Raw genomic sequence first — 27,996 nt, 5'->3', positions numbered from 1 at the left:
CTTTGGATTCTCAGGTTACAAGGCTGGCCAACAACTTGATTGTTATCACTCTGAGAAGTGTAACCAACCACAGAGGGCACGGGAGCTGGCTAAAGACCCATCACTTTATTTTCAGAAAGAGATGGCCAAAAGGGGCAGGGGGTGGGGGGACATACAGAGGCATTCCGGCAGCACAGCAAAAACAATCAAGTCAGCCATCAAGTCAAAAACAATGCCCACCAGCTTTCACCACCCACACAAGTCATGTTCCACTGTGTAACAGCATAGAAATGATCATCTTAAATCCTAGAGATGAGAGTACATAGCACCTTGTGCTTTACCTTGGCAGGGAGACTGCACAGGCTCAGAGACATCCACTTAGTCATCACTTTTAGCCCTCTAGCACAGGACCACTCCGCTTCCAGCGCAGTGAGTATTGACTGACAGGGCTTGTTGTAAAGGAGGTGTACAGGCTGCAGTTCACTTGCGGGACAACAGAGCGCTCTGAAATACTTAGTCCTCCAAGCGGGAGAGCAAGCCCCCGATTCCCCGCGTTGGCAAACTGGAGGCACAGACAATGCCACGCAACTGAGCCATGGAAGGCCAACAGTGAATCAAGGCCTGCTTCCCAGGCCAGTGACACGTGCACCAGGCCAAGACAGAAACACCAGCTATGAAACGTTAAGTCCATTCCCTTTCAGCTTACGAGGCTCAAATGCACCTTCCAAAAACCCCTAGAGAAATCCAGCATTAAGTGATGGATTTCACGAATTAAGCTACCGGCCTCCAAGAAACAGACAAGGGACTGAAGGTGTCCCATCTCACTGTGGGAGATCGGGGTAAAGGATCCTTTTGGACAAAGTGCAGGTGTCCTCACACTTAACCCTCAACCATTAGAACCTTCCAGGGCCTGTAACAGATATACCAGGCAGGGAGCAGAGCACAGCTTAGAACCTGACGACCCAGCCTCTCAAAAGTCAAAGGAGAGGCGCTCACTTCCAACATGGGAGAAAGGACACAGATGAGGCAAAGGCAAGGGAGAGAGAGCCCTGGGAGGGGACTGAAAGGCAGAGACACCAGGCCTGTTTGTTCGGCATAAGCAACACCATCGCTTCTCGGCCTTTTGGCTAAGATCATGTGCGGCACAAGCAACACCATGGCTGAGCAGCCCCAACAGAGTTCTGAAGAATTAAACTGGTTTACCTCTCAACCCGGGTGGGGCACATAAGGGGCTGTTACATGGGATGAAACAGAAGTATTCTTGGTCCAGTGTTCCAGGAGAATGGGGCAAAAATGGAGCAACAGGCAGGTGGGACGTCCCAACAGCAGACTAGCAGGTCGCATCTGCTGCAAACTGAACCCTTACCCGATGAACACAACCGAGCCGTAGCCCTGGGGGCATCGGTAAGCAGAAACACCTTCTCAGGGGTCCTCTTCCTCCCAAAGGCCTCCTCCTGGAGTCCCCCAGTCTGTCCAGATCCCCATTGGCCAGGACTTCCCCCGGACAGTGAGCGTCCCCCGCCCCTCCAGACCGATGGCAGAAGAACCAGTGAGACAAGCAGCCAAGGTCTTCCACTCATGCTGAAGCAGAACTGAGGCAGCAGCTGGGACAGCCGAACCGAAGCATTATCCAGGGAAAGAAGGGGAGGACTTCTCGGTTGAAGGACCATAAACCTCCAAGACAAGGCTCCAGTTAACGTCCCCCAGAGGAGGTTTCCCACTTGGGAGTTCATCTTTAGATCGGAGACCCAGGAGCGGAGTTACACACACACAGGTGCTCAGACGAGTAGGAGAGGGCCTGTGAAGACTGCTCAAAGTCGCAGGCTGCAGAGCACCAGGACTTGGAGTGGCGAACTCACTGCGCCCTCCTCTCAGCCCCTTCCTGCGTCACTGACTGCCCCGGGAGGTAGACCCTACCCGCGCCTTGCTCCACGCTGCTCCCCACCCCACCCCCGAGCCAGAAGTAGAGCTTTAGGACGGGGCTTCGAGGCAAACATCCTGTCCTGGTTTCCTCCGTTCCAAGGGGCTCTCTTCAGACACATCCCTGACCTGGGACATACAGGCAGAGAGCAAACCAGCCCATCTTCTGTCAGGCCACTGGTTGTCCTGGAGGGGTGGGGAGAGAAAAGGAAGAAGGTCCCAAACCAAGTTCACTCAAGACAGATCAGGCTAAATGCTCACCCTATGTTCTACATTCTCTCCAGTAAGAAGATGCAGAGAAACCAATTTTTGTCCTGATTTTTAAAAAACATGTAACGTGATCTTGATGACCTTTTCTAGTCTGACCTTTTTCTCCTGACTGCACCCTCTCTGCTTAAAGATTGTAGAGGCGGCTGGTGTTCTCACGCAGGATGGCCAAGGTGTGGGAGAGCGGCTGATCTTTGACCCTCGCAATCTCTCGGACCGTATGCAAGGCCAGGCCTGGGTGGGCATACTGGCAGAGGCTTTTGGGAACCTGGAAGACATCAAGCATTCAGAACATCACTGTGCCTTCTGTGCACAGTCATTACACAGATCCCCCTCCCCGTCCCTTCCCCAGCAAGGACCTCTTTGGGGCTGCCCTGTAGAGACCCCTTTACCTGCAGGTGCAGGGAGAGTCCTAGTCATGGGGGGCTCTGGGTGAGCAGGGTCCCACGCTTCCTTGGACTACCCTCTACAGGGTAGGGCTTTGCACTGCCTGGAAGAGAGTGGTTACCCTTCAGCTTCTCAGCCCCCTAGACTTTTGGTTCTGCAGAGAACAACAAGGAGACATCTACACAGCCAAGGATGAAACCTGGAAGTCACTAGGGCTCTGGGCCTGCCAACCTTGCAAAGGTGACCACCCCCCTCCCCCCATCCCCGCCTCAACTCAGCCTGATGACCCACCCCTACCTGTCGGGGCAGGAAGTAGGGAGCATCCGTTTCCACAATGATTCTCTCCAGCGGGATCTGCTTCAGAGCTTCCCGGGCCTCCCAGGCCGAGGAGTAAGTCAGGACTGCTGTGAAGCCCACAGACATGTTGGGGAAGTGCTTCAGCAGAGGCTCGATGACTGGGTAGCTGCCAGTGAAGCAGTGCCTGGTGGAGGGGAGGGGAGGGTTTCCAGATCAGGGCCCCTCTCACAGCCCCCTTTGCAACAGCCCCCAACTGCCCCCAAGACACAGTGGCCCTTTCAAATGATTTTGTGTGGACAAATTCCCAGAAACACAAAGATTTCATCCAAGAGGACTCCACAGTAGCCAGATGGGAACACCATGGTTCCAACAAGGTAAGACCCACGGTGACTCTCAGCGATCAAAGCTCAGCAGTTAGCCCATCACTGCGCCCAATCCCACGCAGCCACTCGAAGTGGCCACCACAGGGAATATCCAGCAGCAATATAGGGACAGGGTGCGCTTGTAACACGAGAAGAGAAACAGACTTAAAACCTGCGGCCCCTCCAAGATTACAGTTACAATAGGTAAAAAACTATGTCTCTGCAGCCAAATGAACTGGAAGCAAACAAAAAAATGAAGATATCAGAGAGTGGGACTATAGGTCAATTTTCTCTGAATGTGTTATCCATTCATGTTCTTAAGGCACTGTTATATTGTTAACCAGTCAGAAAATTCAGGGCTTCCTCCAGCCACAACACCTCATTGAGCCGTCTTGGCCCTGGTTTATCTGTCCCCCATTAGACTTCCTTCAAAGCCATCCCCAAACAAAGCCATGAGAAGCCAACCAACCCACCCAAAAGGGCTGAGGGACGGTGCCTCATCTCTGGTGTGTGCTACAACAATCAGAGAGGTCGCCCTCTCCACTTGGGCACCTGAAAGGCGGCGGTCTAGCCTGATAATCCACTGCCTTCTGCTGCCTGTCAACACCTGGTTTGGGTTCTAGGCTCCATTTTTTCAGTTAACCCATCTCACCCATCTTGAAAGAGCCAGCCCAGGCATTACCTCCTGGCCCCTTTCTAGCAAAGCTAAGCTAACAGCCCCTCTTCTGGCTCCCACAGCACCTTATGCGCGACTCAGCCCTACTCTCTGCGGAAGTCACTTGCCAGCCTCCACAGCTGCTCCCAGGGACCCCAAGCCAAATGCCTAGGACAGGTAGGCATTGATCTCCCAGGTAGGAGATCAAGAGTTTACCACACTGAGCCCCTAGATACAATTCAGATTAAATGCACAGTGAAATTCAATGGCTAGAAAATGAACTTTCAAATTCAAAAAAGGAAAGAATTTCTTTTTTGGTGCCCTGGAATGATCTCTATTTGCTAAGTCACTGGACAACACAGTGATCTCTCCCCAGATGTAGGGCCTTCATCTCTGAGAGCTCAGGCTCCACTGTAGCCTGCCACCAGGGACCGGGGTCACGAAAGCCCCTTTGTTGCTCAGAGGTGATTTAGGATATTAGTTCAAACCATATGAAATTGCCATTATGTAAGTGAAAAATGGTCAAATATCAGAAATCTCACATGACTGAATCTAATACTTCATCTTTAGAAGGGATACTATGTCACAAAGACCTGATAGGATCATCCTCTCCTCAGTGAGTTTTCCTTTTTCCAACTAATATCCTACACAGAAAGAAGTGTTCCTCTCATTTGCCCACCAAAGCTCCAGCCTTCTAACCTATGGATCTTGTAGTCTGAGGGCACAAATTTTTTCATGATGTTCAGCAGATCTTCGTCAGCTTCTCGGCAGTGGATCACCAAGGGCTTCTTCAGAGATACGGCCAGCTGCAGCTGTCTCTCAAACACCTGGGAGAAGGCACAGGGACACCTGTGGGTCAGAGCCACTCCAGAAGCCTGTTACCTCCACAACACCCAGAGCAGTGAGCACCTCCATCGTCCCCAATTCTGCAGACTACATAATGTATTATAATAACAGCTAACGCTTACTGGGTGCTGACTCACAGGTAGAGCTCAGAGCTCTTTAGGTGTATTCCTAAATACTCTTTAGGTGTATTCCTGTGATTCTCGCAAGCACCCTAAGGTAAGGTACTGTTGTTGGCCTGTCATGCAGTTGAAGAAGAGGTGGTTCCAAGAGAGGGCAAGGGATCCGCAGCTGGAAGCTGGAGCACCACAATCCACATCTGAACCCTGGCACTCCACAGAGCAACCACCATGCAATGCTTATGTGGGGTTGCAGGGGCAGGGCAGGGCTCAGGGACATCAAGTTAAATGTCCTTTCCCTCACCGTACCCATCTCTACGCCTACCCCCAAGAGGTAATCCCCTTCCACGCAAGTTCCAAAGTTGTACGTGCATACACACACGCACAATGTGTGGATCTCAAAAGGTGCTCAAGTATTTGAAAGAATAAACTACCTATTTTCTCCAACTCACTTTCTTTACTCAACCAAAATCAGATATCCTTCTAGGTGAATACCTACTGATACACTACCTTTCATTTTTTTAACCTTTAAAAAACAACAACAAACTCTAGCCACTTTTAAATCACTAGTAAAATACACATATTGTTAAGAATTTAAATAAAAAAGGGGCTAGAACTTATCCTTTCCTCTAGCAAGTTCAGCTTTAGAAGAACACGAGTATTAATTCATTATAAACAAATAACCTCATCTAAAACAATGTTTCCATGAGCTTTTTTTTTTAACAGTGGAACAGAATTCATGTTTGCATTTTTAACATCAAAAAACTACTATTGGTAATTTGAGTCCTGTAATATTCACTTGAGAATGACATCTTCAAGTCCAACGCTTGGGCTTCCTCTTCTAACAGTGACAGTGAACCAATACCAATTCTGATGTCATTCTTGTTTAACCTGTGTTTTCAACAAAAGGAAAATGACCACAGACACCAAAATCTTAGAATGCTTGGTAGAGTCTTCAAAGACGGTCTAGCCCTGTATCTACAGCTTGCTGGATCCCCTCCCCAACACAGCTGCCCTCCTTGGGTCCCTCCAGAAGCTGGAGGTCACAAGAGATTCAATTTCCAAGGCTTAATTCCTGCTTCTAAAAAATTGTTCATAAGGGCAAACTATAGCCTTAGGATAGAATACTACAAAGCTGTTATAAAAAGCCTATTTTTTTTCAAAATATATTTGAAACCAGAACCTTTTCAGAAGTGGAAAAAATATTCAAAGCTAATTTTTGTTTCCTAACTTTTTTTAAAAAGCATGGACATATGATTCTATGACAGGTTCTTATTAGACATGCCATTTGTTCCTTGCAATTCTACAAGGGACAATAATACTAAAAATACAACATTTTGTAAAACATCCAAATTTCAAAAACAGGCAGATGGGAGAAGACGTGTTAGAAGACAGGACCCTGTGGCTGGGTTGGAGCTACCTAGAGCATTTGTCATCACCAGGAATCCAGCTGACAAACACCAGTAGGGAATCAAGCGGGGGGAAGCTACTGACCCAGCATAATTACTCTTCTTCTGCCTGTACGAGCTCTGGTTCTCCCACGGATCCATTATTTCCAGGAATTCCTGAGTCAATCAGTCTCTCCTAGGGGTGGTCCAGGCAGCTCTTGCATACTCAATTCCCCAGTAATTAATTTCAGTCAAACACAACTAGAGGCAAAAACCGCCTGGATCAGACAGCCCAGGTAGGGAAGGCCAGTCCACTCCCTCTGTCTTTTGAAACCAGATACCAAGAGATTCTGATAGTCATGCTAGCTGATGTGTGCAACTCATACCTGAACTATCCAGGAACTAACTGTTAGGAGTCAAATAGGCAGTTAAATCTACGAACACACAGATAAGCAAGGAAAAAGTTAACAGTGGTTCACTCTGAGTAGCAGGGTAACTATTGAATTTTCCCCCAATTCTTTTGCTTTCCTCTGTTTCCCAATCCTTCCAGAAAATACTAGGTAACAGAAACCAAGCTCTAATAACCAACCAGAGCTGGCACCCTATCACTTAGCCAGATACGGTTTCTTCCATCAGCTTATCTTCTTCCCTTCATAAGGTAAAATATTCATCAAGAACTTGTCAATCACTCTGCTTTTAGGTAAATCCAACTCCGTGCAGACATCTACCTATTGTAGCTGTTAGGTCCCACCACTTCTCACTTTGGTGCCTGAGTGTAGATTTACATCAAGAACAAGGCATCCACTTCCTCCGTCCAGCCTGGTGGTCGTCAGTGTTCTACAGAAATATTTTATCTTCCCCTCCCGCTGCCAGCTATGTGTTTCCTCTGAATCGCCATTTTCCAGTCATGAGTCCCCTCTCACCAAGCCAGATGATATCCACAGGATTTTATCACCCTCTGCTACACCTTCAAGATGTCTGTTGCACGGCACGCCCTATGGGCCTCAACATGCAGATCTGATACCATAGTAACTTTTTTTTTTAATGTTTATTTATTTTTGAGAGACAGAGAGACACAGCATGAGCAGGAGAGAGGCAGAGAGAGGGAGACACAGAATCCAAAGCAGGCTCCAGGCCCTGAGTTGTCAGCACAGAGCCCAACACTGGGCTCAAACTCATGAACCGTGAGATCATGACCTGAGCTGAAGGTGGACACTCAACCAACTGAGCTACGCAGGTGCCCCGTTACCATAATAACTTAATAAAGGGAAAAGTTACTGTGAAATACTTAGTACGTTTCTTGGCACATAGTAGGCATTCAATCAACCCCAGCTACACAATTAAACACAATACTCTTCTTCCTTCCAGTTGCCTTAGTGCACACATTTCTCAATTGTTCCTCTTTCCATACCACACCTGCATTGAGCCAGGGAAACAAACCAGGAAAGCTGAATATTAAATATTCCTCACTTTCTTAAAAATCTGTTTTCTATGTCTTCAGATTTAGCTATTCTTCCATTCACTTTGGACTAGTTTATGACTGCCACAAGCCAGGAACTGCAAGCTTTCTAGTATTAGCGAGAAGAACTGTGGACACGCAAGAGGTTTGTGTAAGACAAACCTAATTCTGAACACAAACACTATTTACACTAGAAACTCACTAAAGTAAAAAATTGAAAACATTTGCACAAATAAAATCCCACCTGTCTGAAAATAGATCAAGTCAAAATCACCCTGTTCCAAATTTAGTAACCTTAGCAGGTCCTAGAAAACTCATTTTAAAGAGATCCTTTGGGAGCATGTGAGCATCTGAAATCGTTTCTTATGTAAATTAACTCTTAAGCCTTGCACGCACGTTGGTTGCCATGGACAACCGTATTCAAATTGGAATCTCTCTCCTAAAGGTGTATAAAGGTCTGGAGTCCTTCAGCAGAAGAGTACCACACCTTCTCTAAACTTTCTCTTTGGTTAAGGGAAAACTAAGAAACCTCTGGCTCTACAAGATTCCCTCTCTTAACTCACACCGTTAACCACAGATGCAAGTATCAATGGGGCACAGTATCAGTGCATGGCAGAGGTTGACCGAGCCGGGCAGGGGACAGTGCTAAAGGGAAAGCTGGCTTGCTAAACTCTGCCCAGGCTGGCATCCACGAGCCCTCTCGCCAAGGCCTGGAATGTACTGGGCATGCAGACCCAGCCTACCAGGCATCATCAGCACGAAGACAGCACACAACAAATTCTACAACAAATGCAACCTGGCAGTGTGAGCAGTGACAACGTGGGAGGGTCTTTCCTCTTGTCCTGCTCCTTCCCAAATCTGAAACTTCCACTGAAATACTCGAACCACCCTTCCTCTGGCAAATGTCTGTGCTCAAAAAAATACTTGGACAGGGGCAAGCACTAAGATGGGTAATAGTCATCATCTCTGGCAGAATGGGAAATTCTCTTTACATGTTTTTATATTTTCAAAATATTCTGCTACTAACATACTTAACTTTAGAATCAGATTAAAAATATAGTTGGAACAAAATTGGTTGCCTCCCAAAACGAGTAACAAATGTCCTGCCATATATATATATCATGCCACAAGATGTCACAGAGTACCTATCCCCCTCTCCTACACAATCAAGTGTAAAGAAATAGTTGGTGAATCATGTGACAAGTAACATCTTGAGGGTCTGGACAAGAGCCATCACATTTTTAGGGGCTCTGAATTCTCTAGATACGAGAGCAGAGAAAGCTTTACTGTTGGGTTTCAACAACTGACAGAGGAAATAAAACTGTGAGCAAACTAAAGAGACCCTCATTACCTTGTGCTGTTCTGGGACAGGCGTGGTGCACTTATATGAGTAATCCAAGCCCATTTCCCCAAATGCCACAGCCTTGGGGTGCCTTAAGGCTTGCAAAAGATTTCTTTCTTGACTCTCACTGTAGTAACGTGCAAAATGAGGATGACAGCCAAAGGCCCCCCAAACCAGATCCTCTTTCAAGAGCTCCTCCCACAGGCAATCAGTCAGTGTCCGAGGATCACAGAAGTCAGAGATGCAGCCCTGAAACTCCTTAGGGAAGGAGCTGCTATAAATTTTTCTGAACTTGGTAAAGGACCCTTTGAAAGACAACTTGGAATACAGCATGTCCAGGTGACAGTGGGTATCGATGAAACCCTCTTCTAGGCCTGACCCCCGATGGCTCCTTGGCAGGGAGCCGGATGCGTGGCCTCCGCAGGGACGTGGTGCCATCTCCTCCTGGAGTGCTCTTTTCTCCTTCACCTCTTCTTCCGAGCTTCTGGAGAAATGAAATGAACGGGAGTTCTGGGATGTGCCTTCCTCTGTTGCCTCCTGGTCTCTGGAAGTATTCTGGGAAGTCGCTGCAGAGTTAGGGGGACAATCACTCAGGAGGCCCCGGTTGCTCCGCCCTGCCTGCAGCGTGTCACTGCCGGCGCCCACAGAGGGGTAGCCGCAAGGCTTGGGGCTGCTGGTCCAATAGCTGGCGTAGTCACACCACGGACTACTATACAAATGAGCCGGGTACATGACATAGTCAGTGGGGAAGGCAGAAGGCTCTGGAACTGTGGAGGGTTTCAGCGAGCCGGGCTCCTCCTGAGAGAATCGGACTGTGGAGACTTCGTCTACATCAGACCAGTCACTTCCTGAAGAGGTGCGCTCTATCACCACCTCCCTTTCTTTAGGCTGCAGAAAAGAAAACAAACAACGGGTGAGCCCTCCTGTGTGAATGAAGACAGCCTCTCACCCTCTGTCATCAGCAGAACATAAACTCTGGCTTGTCTTTCTGGCCACAGTGAAGGCTTTGCATTGGCTTACTTTCTCCCTGGTTTCCTTGTAATTTCCAGAATGTGAGCCAGGTTACAGCTATAACCAGTCATATCAGGTTCAGGAAAACAACTGTGACCACAGTCTTAGAATACCATCCCTAAAGGGGATGCTATTCCTGCACTCCCTTTCTGAATGATCCCTTTGGAGAAAATCTGCTCTCTAGAACACCTGGTGTGCTGGGGATTTTAGAGAAAAGCAGCACCCAGTAGGTCTCATCTCTAACGTGTCTCCAATACATTCCAAATGCAAACCGCACAGTCAAGGTGGGTTTAAGATGTGTCTGCAAATGCTTTTAACACTACTCCCCATCGAGAGGTGGGGTTTGTGACCCCTCCCTTCCCCTCAAACCTAAGGCAACCTAGTGACTCACAGGAGAACACTCAGGAGAGCACAGCAGGAGGGACACTGGACAACTTCCAAGGCTAGGTCAGAACAGCCTTACAGCTTCCCCTCTGTTCTGACAGCTTGCTCCTCCCAGGGAAGCCAGCCACCATAGAAGAGGCCAGAACACCGAGACCATATGCTAGAGAGGTCCCATGTAGGTGCCAGCATCAACTGCCAGCCACATGAGCAAGCACCTTGCCCGTCCAGCCCTGATGAACTTTCGGAATGCAGGCCTCCCAAGAACTGCATCAGAAGCACATGACAGACCACCACCTCCACCCCCAAGCAAGACCTGCCTTGTCCGGACCTTTCTGAATTCCTCACTCACAAAACTGAGAGCAAAGTAAAACATTTAGTTTCAGCCACTACATGGCAATGGTTAAGTGGATCACATTACATTATATCAATTTAGCTTTGCCTAAAACAGAAGCCCCGAAGGTCATGAATTTTTGGTTTCTTCACTCATATCTTCCAAACACTTACAACAGTGCCTAGCATACCGTGCTCACAAACATTTGATGAATTAATCTGTAGAATAAATGGGGCAATGGTTCCTGAACTTAGCTTCAAATTGGAACCAACTGGGGGCTTTTTAAGGCTACCCCACCCTAAGATATTTTAATTCAACAGGGTCCCAAAGAATCCGTATTTAATTCTCCATGTCACTTTTATACAAATCAGGTTTGAGAAATACAGTAAACACATAGATCTCAACTCATGCCAAAAAGACTATTCCTAGTTTCTTTTAGTTAACAAAGCCATCTATACGCTCCAGGACCAGTCAGCTTGAGCAGCAAAACACACTTTACAAAGTGTTTTCCTAAAAATACTTGTATAAGCAAATACAAATCACATAACAAAAAATTTATTCTAAAGAAGCCTGATGAATAAATTGATTACCTCCTTAAAATGGAAAAGAAATCTTTTTTTGTTTCTACTGCGGATACTAATCTTCCATACCTCTACCCACACTCCAAAAGGAAACAAAATGGTCACATTTTATTGGTCACAAAAATGTTAATGAATTATAAACTTCCCATAGGATACTTTCCCACTTTAGATTTTCTTTTTGCTACTCCTTTCCTGAGTAACAGAAATATCCAAACAAGAACCTTTTCTAGGAGTGCCTGGATTGCTCAGTCAGTTAAGTGTCTGGCTTCCACTCAGGTTACAATCTCACTGTTCGTAAATTCGAGCCCTGCATCAGGCTCTGTGCTGTCAGTTCAGAGCCTGGAGCCTGCTTCAGATTCTGTGTCTTCCTTTCTCTCCGCCCCTCCCCCGCTCATGCTCTGTCTCTGTCTCTGTCTCTCTCTCTCTCTCAAAAATAAACATTAAAAAGAAAAATCTTTTTAAAAAAATATATTTTCTAAGATACAAGATCACCTAAACTGCAGCACATTTAACATTTAATCTGAACTCCTGAAGGTGGGTGACAGGCAACTGGGTGATTTGTTACACTAATCTATTTACTTTGAATATGCTTGAAATTTCCCATAAAAGGTTTTTCAGGGGCGTCTGACTGGCTCAGTCAGTGGAGTGTGTGACTCTTGATGTCAGGGTTGCAAGTTCAAGCTCCACATTGGACACAGAGTTTACTTAAAAAAAAAAAAAAGTTTTCTACAAATTAATCTCTAAGGGAGAATAATCCTTCAAAAACCATCTTACTTATGGTGGAAATTTCCACCAACGTAGACAATAAAAACTTGCAGTCTTGCTAGAGCTGGACAAGTTTTTTTTTTTTTTTTTTTCTTTTTTCCACTAAGACACACTAGAATCATTACTTTTGTATATGTGCACTTGAAAGTTAAAACCATTCTCAGATGCAATTAACATCTTTGCAATCCAGCTCTTTAAAGTTATTCTGCCATTTCTTTAAATAACTAATCTGATTAAAATTACAAAAAGCACCTGAACAGAAGGTAAGGTTTTATCCCCGAAGATGACCCCTCAGAAAGGGGGCATTTTATATGCTAGTTCTTACAAAGTCTCCTGTATTGCAAGATGTACATTCTTTTATGTGAGGAGGACAAATGACCCCAAACAGACCTCAACCAAGCTAATGTTGGATGCTTATAGGAAGGTTCCCTAAATTCATTTCTTAAAAATAGAGGGGTGGGGTTAAGCAAAGAGATGTACCAGATTTAATAATCATTTCTGGAGGATATGACCTCACAGTTTGCCCAACGTCATTTTCAACAAACCTTTTAAAGAGCACTTTTTTTTAATTTTTTAACGTTTACTTATTATTGAGAGAGAGACACACGGAGCATGAGCAGGGAAGGGGCAGACAGAGGGGGAGACACAGAATTTGAAGCAGGCTCCAGGCTCCAAGCTGTCAGCATGGAGCCCGACGCGGGGCTCGGACTCACAAACTGTGAGATCATGACCTGAGCCGAAGTCGGTCACTCAACCAACTGAGCCACCCAGGGGCCCCGCACTTTTTGTTTTTTAAATATCACTCTTGGGACACCTGGGTGGCTCAGTCGTTTGGGCCTCCGACTTCAGCTCAGGTCATGATCTTGCTGTCTGTGAGTTCGAGCCCCGCATCGGGCTCTGTGCTGACAACTCAGAGGCTGGAGCCTGCTTCAGATTTTGTGTCTCCCTCTCTCTCTGTCCCTCCCCCGCTTACACTCTGTCTCTCTCTCTCAGAAATAAACATTAAAAAAAATTTTTTTTAATTATCACTCTTAAAAAGCAATATGGTAAATGATTGCACATAAAGAGACATTGGGAAAATACTTGAGGAGCACCTGGGTGGCTCAGTCGGTTAAGCATCTGACTTTGGCTCAGGTCATGATCTCTCAGTTCACGAGTTCAAGCCCTGCATCAGGCTTTGTGAGGAGAGCTCATAGCCTGGAGCCTGCTTCAGATTCTCTGTCTCCCTTCTATCTGACCCTCCCCCCCCAAAAAAAATAAATAAAAACATTAAAACAAACAAACAAACAAACATCAATGCCCATCTCAGACCTCCTGAGTCAGATTTTCCATTCTTATTATCAGGGAAGTTCAGGAAATCACACTACTTGACTCAAAAAGTAACTCCAGTGACAGCAAAGACCATGTCAAGGACATGTGCAAAGGTTCAATAAAATTTAATGAAATGAGTGAGTGGGAAAAATAGCAGAGTGGGGAAAACACATGAATTTGAAAATGCAAGTGTAATTACAAATACATACCATAAACAGACTTATGATTATGTAATCTAAGTTCCTGAAAGGCTTAGTCAAGTTGGCCAAGAAAAGGTTTTTGCGTTTTCTTAAGAAAATGGAAGGTTACCTATATTGGAGATTGCCTTAGGTTCACACAAATATGGTAAAATTTAAAGTTACATTTACTGAGGTCCTACTATATAGTCACTGAGCAAAGCGTTTTCATTTATCAGTTCAGCAAACTGTGACCCATAAGCCAAATCCAATGCACTCCCTGTTGGTGTAAACAAAGTTTTACTGAACAGTCAGGCCTGTGCACTTAAATACCGTCTCTGTTTTCATGCTTCTACAGCAAAACTGAATAGTTCCAATGCAGGCCACATAGTTCACAACACCTAAGATATGACCTGACCCTTTACAAAATAAGTCTGCTGATCCTTTTGTTTAACCATGATAAGATTTCAAGAACTGTGACTTTTACACAGATGAAACTGGGGCTCAAAGAGGTTAAGCGGCTTTCTCATGATCACAGTTCAGGTGGCCAAGGTATGACCCCTTATTACCTGATCCCAACACTCAGTGCTTACCTACCATTTCATGCCTCCTCCAAATGCATACTTAACAAAGACAATCTAAATGTCCTGCCTGACAAATAGAAGTCTGGGTAAGTTTGGAAAGTTCATCCGTACAAAGGAATTTCAGGTGGCCCAACAAGATCATGATCAACATTAGACAGGAAACGCAGCCATTATATAGTTAGTAGAAAAAGTAGGTTATAAAACATATTGTTCGTGAGATTTCCAGTTAAATATAGCACATGTGGTTTTTGTCCTTCCTGCCAAAAAACCCTTTGAAAATTATAGGAAATGACTTGAAAAGACATAAACCTACAAAGAGAAAGCATATAGAATAAACGGCAAAGCTAATTACACAAAAATCAGCCGCTAGAAAGCAGACAGATGAACAGTTATCAGATAAGCAGATCAGAGACAGCCAAAACCTAAGCCTGCAGTGAGAAAAACCCAGGGTGAGCCACAGTACAGGACCCCCAAAAGACTCAGTTGGAAGCATTCAACCTCTGAAAATGAAGGTAAAGCTGGAGATGAAAACAGGAGAATGAGTTGGAATCTGTGATGTTAGGTCCCCAGATCCCTCCTCTCATCCTGTGCAGGTGGGTCTGCCCTTTCTCCACCCAGCAAAAGACTAAGGTTCATACTTGGAAAAGTTGAGCCAAGGAGATTATGGAATAATCAGGGACAATGGACACACAATCAAGGGTGAGGGACCATCGCACGTTAGACAGTTGACAACCCAGGTACCTCCCGAACCCTGACTCCCAGAACAGCAGCAGCCAGATGTATATCTCCTAGGTGGAGGAATAGAGCATTCCCCCTGGGGGACACTGAGCAGCCTGTGAACAGCAAGCCACAGATCCAGTTGGGACCCCCACAAAATTACCCAATGTCATCACTCTATGTTGAAGCCAGCACTTAGGACTTCCAATCAGCTTTTGAAAGCTCCATCTTTAAATATGAACAGACAGCCAACACATCCCAGGAGAGCTCTACCACAAAAGATAGAAACCAAAATACTTGGAAAAAAATGAGAAGGAAACTCAGTGAAAAAGTAGTGCAGAAAGCAGAAGAAAACTCAAAACAAACCTATAATATTCTCAAAGAGACAAGGCATGATAATCTCAAACAATAATAGGATGCTCTAAAAAAGGAATACTCAAAACATTAAACTAGTGTTCCTAGAAATTAAGTATGTCAGGGGCGCCTGAGTGGCTCAGTCGGTTAAGTGTCCAACTTCAGCTCAGGTCATGATCTCATGGCTCCTGAGTTTGAGCCCCACATTGGGCTCTATGCTGACAGCTCAGAGCCTGGAGTCTGCTTTGGATTCTGTGTCTCCCTCTCTCTCTGCCCTTCCCTGCTCATGCTCTGTCGCTCTGTCTCTCTCTCTCTCAACAATAAACATTTAAAAATTTTTAAAAAACCAAGACATGAAGTATGTCAAAAATGGGGGGGGGGGGGGGCGGGCAGTAAGTATTATATACACCTACCTTAATTACTCACAAAGAAAGCAGAAATGAAAGGAAACAGGAAAAGGGGGAATTCTAAGGCAACAACTAAGGCAAGTACAGGGAAGAAGAAAACTGAGATTACTTATTTTGACAATATTGAGGAGAATTTTATGGCACTAGCAGTTTGGGGATGAATTAGTGACAGGTATGAAGAAAACTAAAGGGAAAAAACAAGGCAGTGATGCTCTCAAAGGAAGATAAACTTTTTATAAGAATGTAATCAGGGGCGCCCGGGTGGCTCAGGTCATGATCTCACGGTTTATGGGTTCAAGCCCTGCATCGGGCTCTGTGCTGATAGCTCAGAGTCGGAAACCTGCTTCAGATTCTCTGTTTCCCTCTCTCTCCGCCCCTCCCCCGCTCACACTCTGCCTCTCTCAAAAATAAACAATAAAACAAAACAAAAAATGTAATCAGAGTATATTAGATGATTCGGGCTAGGAATATGGGAATAACAAATCTTCAATAGATTTAGCCAGAAATAGTATGACAACAACACAGGGAGCTGCAAGAAGAGGTAACAGGTTCATGGGTGTGGTGGTGCCAAAGTTAGCGCAGCAAACTAAATTCTCGTCTTCTGCATAGCACATCCATAGATGTCTACAACTAGAAAATCAATACACAGTGCAAGATCACTGAGAAATATGGAGATACTAGAAGAAAGAGTTAAAGAGATTCAAGGAGCTGCTACTCGAGACGTAAGTAAAGGATAAGTAGAGATGGGTACAACAGTGGAATGCTTTTCCCCCCAATTATAAACTGTGTTAAAAATTGCTAGTGTCCCTCCAATACCATTCTTTCCTTCAAGAGCAATAAAGGTGATCTGGGTGTAAATCTCCCAGATGAAAGTTAATTTTCCAGAGTCTCTTGCAGCTAGGCATTGGCCAGGATTCTAGATTCGTGTCAATAGATAAAAGCAGAAATGATGTGGACAACTTCTGAGCCAAGTTCTTAAAAGAGAAGGAGTCCTCTGCTCTTCTCCCCTTCCTACTGGCTAGAATGTCAATGTAATGTACTCAGGGTCCCTTCAGAGTAGCCAACTCAGATCACAGACGGAAACTGAGCTGAGGGAGCAGGGCATCAAGACAGAGGGCACCAGTGTCCCTGAAACTACGAAGCCATTCTTCTGAAGCCAAGTTTCTATTTTCTTTAAGCCATTATCCATTTTGTTAGGGCAGGCACACACATCCTAACAAACATAAAGTCTACATTTAAAAAAAAAAAAAAAAGGTTGGGGGGTGCCTAGCTGGCTCAGTTGGTGGAGCATACAACTCCTGCTCTCAGGGTTGTGAGTTTGAGCCCCAAGTTTGGTGCAGCGATTACTTAAAAATAAAATCTTAAAGAAAGAAAACTCAGCACTGTATTGAGACTTCTTAGAAACTCTGGAAGTATTTTAGAAGAGAATCATCAGTTTGTCCTGGAATCCTGGGTAAGTCAAGTGCTGCTTTTAACGAAGAACACAACACCTAGGATCAAACTACAAAGGCCAAATAACATAAAATCAAGAGAACTAAAAACCTAATGCTTGGTGTAAGCTCAACTCACCTTCTGGCTTTCTAAATGAGAGTCAGAGTCATCCAAAAACTCCAGAGGTGGAGAATGCTTGTCAATGACTGTCCTTCGGTCACCAGGTGTCTCCTCGCTGGGTTTCTCCTGAGGGTCTATCACCACTCTCCTGTCACAGAAGCTGGTCCTCTCCAGCACAGCCTTTTCCTCCTCTGCTCTTACCTCTGGGGCTGACTCTTTCCCTTTCTGAGGAGGAGACACAGTGGCACTCCTGGCTGGCCCTTCTCCACGGCTGGGACGCTCCCTTGTGTTTGGTGTGGCCCTAGTGGAAGCCTCTCCCTTCCTTTTTGGCATCGACTTTCCCAAGATGCCCTGGATAGCCTTCAGGTAGATCATTGTAGAGCCTTGGTCTCGAAACCTATCCCTCTTCCTTTTCTGGACCTTGTTTGGTTCCTCAATTGTGTCATTCTGACCCTCAGCTTCCGCTGCAAATTCAGAGTTTGTGGAGTTACGAGAACTATCTTTCGAATCAACCTGGAAGGGGAAAAAAAAAAAAAAAAAAAATCACAGATCATGAAAGGGTTGTCCCAAGGGTGATTTCATATAGCAAGGACTCAGCAAATCATAAATCAGTGGTGGCTGCACCAATCATAGGCAAAGTGACAGTGGCTAAGACAAAGATTCTCTCCTGGAGGTGGTTTCCATCCCAACCTATTGAGAAGTACCACTGTAAAAGGGCCTGAATTGTTGCCATTTCTTACTATTCACTTTCTACCGCTCATTAGATCATACGCTCATACTGTAGGGGGCAGGAATGAACCGAGAGATAAACAGTCCAAAAACACTAGAATGTAAGTTCCTTAAGGCCAAGGACTACCACCAAACACTTCAGAACACACATACACAAAAGAGAACCCCAAAATTTCAGCAATAAAAGGGTCAATTAACCCAATCCCACATCTAAGAGTCCAAGAGACCTAAGGACCCAGGGAGCAATAGACTCCAATCTCCCAAGTCCTGAGGGCAGGGTGCAAGCCTTATTGAAATTCTCTGCAAACTCCTTCCCCCAAATCAAAACCTTGGTGCTGGGAGGTGTCTCGTCTCCCAGAGAATGCACCAGGGTCAGTCCAGAGACTATAACTACCCCCGACCTCAAATCTCCTCAGAGACACAGGTCAAGTCTCAGTCCCTTCTTTCCTTCCCCTCAGCACTCACTCATTCCAGGAGCTACACTATTTGTTCTCAATGTTCATTTACTGTGAAATGCATCCAGTCTAATCCCAGCCTGGGGTAAGAACACTCAACACATCTTCCTCTAGAATCATCTCAAAAGCAATGAAGTCCAAACCTTCCCAGCCAGGACCTAGATTGACCATTATCCCAAGGCCTTCTATAGTCCCTACAACTTGTTCTAATTCATTTGCATTAAATTCCTCTCAAATATATAGACAGAGAGAGAACTCCACACTAAGGTCGCTGATACTTTTTCTCTACTGTCCATCAGGAAGCGAGTGGTTACATAAAGAGGCTTACCCTCTTATTTTACACACCTCTCATATTTGAACTCTTTCCAGGAAGCACATATCATCTTTGGTTGTTGTCTGTTTTTTTTAAGGCTTTTGAAATATATAAATCTAGGCACTAACATGGCATGCTATTTTTTTTACTAGCAGTACTCAAATTGTTGGCATCTACTAGCTTTGACGAAATGGACGGGAAAGGTGGTTTTTACTTTCATTTTGAACCTCTGAATTTTCTAACATGGTAAACATTTTTTTTTTAATTGTCTCGGGGATTATCTGGGAAAGGAGATTATAAACCATTTTTTTGGTACCTTTCCTTATTTGAGAAAATCTAACAAATGTTAAAAATGAACTTGGAGGTTCCCTGGGCTTGCCTTACAGGGCACAGCCACAACTTCCCAGCCTGCTTCTCCACCACCCTCATCTCTACCACCAACCACCTGCCAGCCTCCAGCATCCCCGTCACACCCTCTTATATACCTTTATAGGCAAATCTAATCTCCTTTGCTTGGAATACCCTTGCCTTAGTATTCATTTCACATTTCACAAACTACTATTCATCCTGGAAGGCTCCAAATCCCTTCTTTGACTTCTCTACCTCTCCCTGGGCCATGAGCTACCCCTCTCCTCGCCCTCCAACCCCTGGCCCAGGGCAGGTGTAGGACAGCACGGAAAGACAAGGTCGACAGCAAACAGAGGAGCCCCTGTACTGTCTGATGGGTCACAGCTCCTCATCTCAAACCAATTGCCACCGCTTGTTAGTACAGATCCAGAGTTAAAGATTCTGGTTTTCCAAGTAAAACAAGAAATCTCAAATTTAACTCATTTTTTCATCCAGTGAGCAATTTTTTGTTGAGCACTTACTATATGCTAGCAGGCACACTTCTGGATCTGGGGGTTTAGCATTCAATAAAGCATACCAAAACACCTGCTTACTGCACCTTACATTCTAGTTGGTGAGCAAAGGGAAAACCAGAATAAAGGCAATATATATGTTAGAGAGTGAAAAGTGCCAGAGAGAAAAATAACACAGGAAAAGGGAGTAGAAAGTAGGGAAGGAGAAGAAGGTCCCTCAAGTCCCCGGTTCAAGGCAGAGGTCTGGACAGGAGGCATATATTTTTAATGTGCAATTTCCAAAATTTGGGGTACTTTGAGGACCCAGCAGGCCGCATTCAGCTTATGGACCACCATTTTGCCCATCGTGGTAAAGAAGACCAGGACTATCCTTGTGGGAGAAAAAAGTGTTAGAATTCAAATAACATACCTTGTGTTACCTTGTGACTTACAATTCAGAGATGCCACAGCTGTCATCCCTCTTGTACAGAGAGGGAAACTGCCATATGCCTTGTAAGTGGCAGAACTAGGAGGCAAACTCAAGTACCCCCTAATATCCTGGAAACCAAAGGAGAATGGCAAAAATATGAAAATTGAGAAACAGCAGCAAAGGCCAAGATGTCAAAGGCCGTGAGGACCCGAAATGGATCCAGGTTACTGAAGACTTTCAGAATAGGAGGCTATAAAGGTAAAGATTAGGTAGAAAGTTCAAGAGAAAAGGCCAACAACCTGGCTCCTTAAAGGAGAGATTTCATTTTTCCCGGCAGCATGGCTTGGTGAATTATCCATCTCTGAAGGTGGGGCAAAGACTCAGTGGAGAAGCTGTTCCAGCCCTAGTCCTCACCCACCTGCACAACTGCCAACAGTTCTTACCCAGTTCCTGCCTACTCCCTCCCATCCTTTCTCTAGAGTGCGCCAGAGGAGTTCTAAAATCTGGCAACCTCACACCTCTGCTTAATTTTTTCTTTATGTTTATTTATTTTTGAGAGGGAGAGAGACAGAGTGCGAGCAGGGGAGGGGCAGAGAGAGAGGGAGACACAGAATCTGAAGCAGGCTCCAGGCTCTGAGCTGTCAGCACAGAGCCTGATGCGGGACTCGAACTCATGGACCATGAGATCATGACTTGAGCTGAAGTCGGACGCTTAACTGACTGAGCCACCCAGGCGCCCCATCACGCCTCTGCTTAAAACCCTTCGTGCTGCATTTGCCCACAGAATATATCCCTACCTCCCGAGCATGACATCGGAAGCCATTCACAGGCTCAACCCCAAGCTTCTTTCCAAGCATCATCTCCCAGCTTTGTCCATACACCCAAGTGCCCGGGAATGAAGAAAGGTGCTGGAGCAAATGCAAGCGAGGGCACCTCTTCCCTGAGGACTTTCTCTATGGTTAGTCATTCATCCCTCTGACTCTCAGTACTTTAAATACCCCTGTTACAGCACTCCACACAATGCTCAGTGATGAATGACTTTTCAGTGCTTCAACCACGGCCTTATTCTTCGCACCTCCAAGCGCTAGCACGGACTACCACCCGAGCGCTGGACATCTGCCGGGTGAATATGCAGGAACCACGATCACACAGGAAAGCTCTGTCATTCGAGAGCCAACATACACAATGGCTTCCTATGTCTGGGCTGTGCCACCCTGCAGAGAGCTCCTCAAGGGGAGGATCTTGCCCTCCTCGTCTCTCCATCCCTCATTCTAACACTGGGCCAGGACACAGCAGGTGCTCCAGAGGGCCGCACTGGAAAGAACACAGGCTTTGAAGTCCCACAGATCTGGGACTACAGCACAGCTTCGCCACATACAAGCTATACGGCCTTGGTCAAGTTACTTAACATTTCTGAGCCTCCTTTCCCAGAGCCTACACATACTAGGTGCTCAAACATTTGTTAATCGATATGTAAATATTTGTTAACTGACATGTAAAGATATTACTCCCTATTTCACAAGCCTCTCAAGATTATATGAGAGCTTATGGGTCAAACATTGAAAATCATATTTGATAAAGGTCTATCACATCATAAATGCTCAATTTTTTCCCTTCCAGTCTTCCTTCCCTAAGTTGAAAGTAGAAATTTAGGTAGGTCATACTAAAGACTAAAGACCAGGTAGGTGAAGGTGCTCACAACAGATAAATTTAACTCTTACTCTAAGAGTAAATGAAGATCTTCAGCCACCATTAGAATTTGAGAAAACTTCTCCAACAACTGTCCTAGATAGAGGTAATAAGGAATAAACATTAAGAGGCTGGGCCAGCAAGCATCTAGTGATTCCAAATTGCCTAGTCTAGCCATGGTCTGAATGGGTCCCCCCAAAATTCCTATGGTGAACTCTAACCTCAAGGTCATGGTACTAGGTGGGTCATTTGGGAAGTGATTAGGTCATGAAAGTGGAGGCCTCATGAATGTGATTAGCGCTCTCATCTAAGAGGCCCCAAGAGAGCTTCCCTGTCCCCTCTGCCATGTGAAGACAGAAGGAGAAATCTGCAACCCAGAAAAGGGCCCTCACGCAACCATGCTGACCCCTTGATCTCAGACTCCAGCCTCCAGAACAGTAAGAAATAATTTTCCACTGTTTACAAGCTACCCAGTCTGCGGCATTGTTATTGCAGCCAGAAAAGACTCAAGCAAGCATCTTCCCCTCTGAATATCCTGTGACCTGGCTGAGACTTCAGTGCTGAAACTGGGGAGGAGACAGATGATGCAGGACCCACACACAAAGCCAAGGGTGTACCCCAAAGTTTACAGAGCAAATGAAGAAGAACAGGCGGATAAGTGGGTAGAAAGTAAGAGGAAGGGGACCTTAGAAGGACCTGAGGGGGGAACATGCCATTTTTTTGTGAGTGCCGCTGGGCTGTGCTTGCTGATGGGACTTAGGACTTACGACTTACTAGACAAACAAGCTGGACGTGGCTGCAGAGCAAGAGGGGCAGAGGTGCAGACTGAGAGGAAACTAAGAAAGGCATTTTGTATTTCATCAAGATGAGGCCAGTACCACACCTTGTTTTCAAACTAGCAAGCACTATAGGAACAACCCTTAGCAGGGCTAGAGAGGAAGAATTAGGATTAACAGTATCAACATGCTCATGTTCTATCCTCATGGAACATGAGTGACCTTTCAAAGATGCTAATCTGCCTTCCCCATGTACAGAGTTCTATAGAACTCTCTAATGGCTTAGAACAAAATCCAAACTCCCTTGCCTACTAAAGCCCTGCTGCAACCTGTCCCCACCTCGCTCGCTAGCCTCCATCCTGGGCTCACTCATATGCTCCACACACCACATCGCGAGGCAGTCTTGTGACTTCTCAAGCCTCCCCCCAAAACATGTGCTCCTGAGAAGCCATCTCACGGCTCCACAATCCAGCAGAGTGCTTGGTACTCAGGAACCCTCAAGAGCTTATGGACTAAAGGCAAAGCACTAACCTCATGACTTCTGAGACAGGACCGGACTACTCATGACTCCACAGCTAACCATTAAATTGCTTTTGGCATAAGAAGGCCCTTAGGCCTAAATGAGATACAGATGGGTCCATGATAGACTTACACCCACCTGGATCAGAGGCTATATCTTCAAATCTTAGTTCCTGGTCTGCAGGACAGCCTGAGCCAGGAATACAGCACCCCTGAAAGACCAACCAAAGATTCCCACCCCTCTTGAAGGGCTTCATTCTATCTCTAATTGTCACCAAAGTAAAACTTAATCAATTGACATTATTTTATGCTGTGCCCAAATTAAGTGAATCATGTCAAGGATTAATGGCAAGATTAAATTATACGGGCCAAGACTGATATTCACCTGATTTACATTTGAATCATATTCAATATGTATTCTTATGCCAAAGACGTAAGAATCTGAAATCACAAAAACAAAAAAATCCACATGCCATACAGGAGTCGTGTGAGGTGTACAGTGAGAACACCCGGCCCACTTCACCTAAGAGATCCACAGGATCAACAGCCAACGACAGCCTAATTTCTCAGTTCCATGTAATTTAACCAGTGAGCCAAAGTTTATAGATCAATCCACTTTCCTCATTGCCTTTTATTTCTTTTGTAAGATCACTTTATCTGAAAGCAGCTCATCTCACCCAACTATGACTTTTCTTCCACTCCTCCACATACACAACTCCTCACCTTCTAAGGCCCAGAGCTGCAAAACCAGAATGCAAACTCTTAAGAGGGCGGTGATGTCCGTTTTGTTCCTGGAGAATCTCAAGCAACTAGAGCACTGCCTGTGACAATCGAGGCCCTCGATAAATATTTGTTCCAAACCTGACTGGAAGAGTGGATGAAGCTCATGGTAGAGCCGGTGACATTAGCTAATACTCACCCTCTCCACCGGGGAAACAACAGACCATGAGAGATGAATTACATTTGCTTCTACTTCTCACAGACTCATGTTCAACGTTCCCTCACCACCACCACCTCCCTCTCAAAAGCAAAAGGCTGAGAAAATTTTATCCATCTTTTTTTAAGTTAATATAAAATGAAGGAGTGGATGAAATGTACCTCCTCTGAGAAATCCTCCTGCATGTTCCTAATGGGGAACTAAATATTTAAGCTCCAAAACAAATGCTACCCTACCCACCAAGCAAAATCCCAAGGTGCTAGAAACCATTAACTCTGGTGAAAAGCCACACCAAGAATCAAGTTCTTTTTTTTTTTTTAATTTTTTAAATGTTTATTTTTGAGTGGGGGAAGGGAAGAGAGGGAGGGATACAAAGAATTCAAGCCAGCTCCAGGCTCTGAGCTGTTAGCACAGAGCCCAATGCGGGGCTCAAGCTAAAGACTGTGAGATCATGACCTGAGGCGAAGTCAGCCTCCCAACCAGCTGAGCAACCCAGGCACCCCAAGAACCAAATTTTGATTCTCAGTTCTGTGACTCAGAAAGGTTCAGATTACAAGGGCACCATTCCTTACATTTACAACTGACATAAACACAGCGGTGTCTCTTGAACTTGCCATGCCCCTTCTAATGCAGTAATCCTTCAACCTAAACTGCACATTACAGTTACTTGAGGAGCATTTAAAAATCTGGAAACCCAGGCCACACCCTAGCCCAATTAAGTGAGAATGAGAAACAGGCACAAGCACTTTAAAGCTTTTCCAAATAGTTTTGAAGCGCTGCCAAGTTTGAAAACTACCTCTCTATGGCACTTTAGCCTGCCCCCTCCCCCCCTCGACCAACTGCTGGGTGTTCGGAGTTTGCGTAGACCTCTGGGAAGACCCCAGAGGTCTTTAAAGACAGGACCCTTCTTAGTTTCCTGCCACCAATATCTCAAGCCACGTGCAAGGGCTTCACCGACTGCAAGCCTTCCCAGTCACCTACCTTAAGGCTGCAGGCTTCCTCCTCTAGAGAAGCCATTTCTTCCGGAGAGGGGTTGGCAGAGCGAAGAGGGGATCCTCTGGACGATGAAAGGAATCCCCGTGTGCTCCGAATCAGGCAGCCTTTGGGGGCAGCCCCGCCCACACCTGGGCCAGAGGAATACGAGGAGGAGGAAGAGGAGGAGGAGGAGGAAGAATTTCTGCGGCAGGATGAGCCCCAGGGCAACCTCGGGGTGCAGGCCACATCGTCCTCCTTCTGGGCTTTCAGGCGCTTGGGGCTGCTGGTGCCTCCTGAACGCGACGCAGAGCTAGGAGCTGACCGGCTGGAGGGGGCCACATCACCGGGCTCCCTGAGGCAGCTGCGCTTGCGGGGACACCCTTCCGAAGTGCTGCTCCAGTGGTACTTGACCTTGCGCCGCTCCGACGCCATGGGCACCTGCGAAGTAAAGAGGGGGCCTGGATTCCAACACCACCCCTCCGCAGACCCCCGCCATCCCAGGGCCCCCTGGAGGAGGGCAAGCCAGGTCAGAGCCAGGGGCCTCACTGACCTTTCCCCGTTCTTTCCACTGCCCATCACAGTTCTCAAGGTTTCGGAGATACCAACGGGCTTCTACTGTTCGCGATTCCAAAGCGCTTCGCCTTAGTCAAAACGATCCAAGATTTACTAAGGGCGTCGGTTTGGTTTCCAAACCCCACAACGTGCTTCCGCGATCACCAAGCGCTTCAGTTTGCACAGCGCTACTAGGGAAATGTCAAAGCGCTTCCGGGATTACAAAGCGCTTCGATTTAGTTTGCAGTACAGAGCACTTCCGAGATGTCGAAGCGCTTCAAAAGACTACAAGGCGCTTTAGGGTGCACACATGGCTACCAGACCCTCAGCCTTTAGGGGGTTGGGGGGGGGGCGCGTGGTCCAGAGGCCCGGAATGCCGAGGGCGGGCCGCAGGGCAGGGCCAGACCCGGCGCGCAGCCCGCCCTGCTCCCGCGGCCCCGCCGACCAGCCCGGGGCCCTAGGGGCCCGAGCCGCCCCTCAGGAGCCAGCGGTGCGGCGCTCGGCCGCCACGGGACAGCCTCCGGCTCGCCCGGTGACCCCTGCCGCCGCAGCCCAGACGCCGCCCCCGCCGCCCCCACGGCCGGAACGTCCCACCCCGGCCGCCCGCTTGCCTCCCACCCCAGTCTTGCAGCCCGCGCCCGGCCTCCGCCCGAGCTCCGGCCACACCGGCCTCCGCTGCGCCCGCCTCCCGGAACGAGCCCTGCGGCCCACGGCCCGGCGTGCGGCAGGGGCGGGTCCTGCGCCGAACGGGGGACGCCCATTGCTCGAATCGTTAGGGGGCGGGACTCCGAGCAAGACGGAGCTCGCCTGTTGGTCAGGAGGCTTGGAGGCATTGGTCGGAAGCAAGGCGGGGCGGAGCCACTCACGTGGGCCCGAAGAGCGCGAAGCTAGGGAGGGCCGCAGTTCCGCCCGCCAGCGTTCCATGGCTCTGGGGGCGTCCGCGAACCCCTACCCTACAGTGTCTCTCCCTGCTGCTCAGCGCTTCAACCCTTAGCTAGACGCGTTCAGGTCCCGATACTCTCCTCGAACCCGCACTAACATCATGACCCCATTTGCAGAGCAGGAAACTGGTTCAGAGACCAAGTGACACACCCAGAGAGTGGCAGAGTTGGAAGTTAAGAGCCACAAGGAAAAAAAGTCGATACAAAAATCTAAAATGTAAAATTTCTGCCGGGCAAAAATATCAAAGTTAAAAGAATATTAGAAAAATGCAACACATAAAAAAGGGCTGATGTCCTTACTATGTAAAAAACTGTCTTAATAAAATAATTAAGTATTAAAATAGAAACAGATGTTAAGTAACTGGAATTAAAAACTTAAAAAAAAAATAAAATGGGGCGCCTGGGTGGCTCAGTCGGTTAAGCGGCCGACTTCGGCTCAGGTCATGATCTTGCAGTCTGTGAGTTCGAGCCCCGCGTCGGCTCTGGGCTGACAGCTCAGAGCCTGGAGCCTGTTTCGGATTCTGTGTCTCCCTCTCTCTGACCCTCCCCTGTTCATGCTCTCTCACTGTCTCAAAAATAAATAAAATGTTAAAAAAATAATAATAATTAAAAAAATAAAATAAAATGAACCAAGGAAACAGAAAGGAACCAAGAAACAGACACAAATTACGAAAGGCTCTTTAATATCTGAAAATAATGGCTCCACTTGTCACTTAAAAATAAGAATAAAATTATAAATTTTCACCTATTAATCGGCAATGATCAAGAAACATGATAATATTCTTTGTAGCTGAGGATGGGGGGAAATGCATTCCCATACCTGATTCTGTGTAAATTGGTACAGCCTCTTTGGAAGGAGCACTTTGTAGTAACAAGAATGAAACCACCTCAACATCCAGCATTGGAAGCTAATTATATAAATTATAAAATATCCTGAGAGTGGAATACCAGGCAAAAAGACTAAAGTAATCCAAAAGTACTGTTGAGGAAGAATGGCCAGGAAGGATGTGAAAAAACATACCTACACTGAAGCCAGAAATTCCAACTCCATGTCTAACTCACAGTTTTGATCTTCGAATGAAAATTTTCTAATGAAATCTAATGATTAATGACGCTAAGCAAAAAGATAAAATTTTCATCATCTTTGGAAGGATACCCCAAACAGCAGCAGTGGTAACTTCTAGAGAGAAGAAGCAAGAAGCAAGAGACTAAAACCCCAGTGGAAAAAAGGCTTTTTTCCTAGCATGTAATGGTTTGTACTAGATTTTTTTGGTCATGTACATTTATTAACTTGGGGAAAAAAGGCCTTCCCTCTAAGGATCCATAGAAAGACATCATGGTGCCCATGAGCCCCCCCTGGAATTCATATCCACAAATGTCTATGCACATATTTACATCCTGTTGAGGGGAGAAGGTCTGTAGCTTTCATCAGATTGTCAGAGTGGTTCATTGACCTCTCCATTTTTTTTAATGTTTATTTATTTTTGAGAGAGAGACAGAGAGACAGAGAGAGCATGAGCGGGGGGAGGGGCAGAGAGAGAGGGAGACACAGAATCTGAAGCAGGCTCCAGGCTCTAAGCTGTCAGCACAGAGCCTGATGTGGGGCTCAAACTCACGAACTGTGAGATCATGACCTGAGCTGAAGTCGGAT

At 46.3% G+C, this 27,996-nt stretch overlaps 1 protein-coding gene across 2 annotated transcripts; it reads right to left on the bottom strand.

Annotated features, from left to right (window-relative positions):
- Window positions 1-86: 86 nt before the first annotated feature.
- Window positions 87-25,962, bottom strand: TATDN2 (TatD DNase domain containing 2). 2 transcript variants are annotated; one of them, XM_043588105.1, is made up of 8 exons: window positions 25,403-25,960; window positions 24,859-25,290; window positions 17,209-17,703; window positions 9,028-9,906; window positions 4,567-4,694; window positions 2,851-3,034; window positions 2,266-2,434; window positions 87-2,085 (listed from the first exon to the last, which is right to left on the bottom strand). In XM_043588105.1, the coding sequence occupies exons 2-7, from the start codon at window positions 25,282-25,284 to the stop codon at window positions 2,294-2,296; spliced, it is 2,253 nt and encodes a 750-aa protein (XP_043444040.1). In that variant the 5' UTR covers window positions 25,285-25,290; window positions 25,403-25,960; the 3' UTR covers window positions 87-2,085; window positions 2,266-2,293. The 2 variants fall into 2 exon arrangements, 1 of the variants encoding a protein (XP_043444040.1); XR_006298392.1 differs by lacking the exon at window positions 87-2,085 and adding an exon at window positions 2,559-2,656 and having other exon boundaries at window positions 2,323-2,434; window positions 25,403-25,962.
- Window positions 25,963-27,996: the final 2,034 nt, after the last annotated feature.

Source organism: Prionailurus bengalensis, chromosome A2 (genome assembly GCF_016509475.1).
Source record: "Prionailurus bengalensis isolate Pbe53 chromosome A2, Fcat_Pben_1.1_paternal_pri, whole genome shotgun sequence".
In the NCBI taxonomy this organism is placed as follows: Eukaryota; Metazoa; Chordata; class Mammalia; order Carnivora; family Felidae; genus Prionailurus; species Prionailurus bengalensis.
The sequence above is the reverse complement of the archived record's forward strand: the minus strand, read 5'-3'. Positions and strand labels throughout refer to the sequence as shown.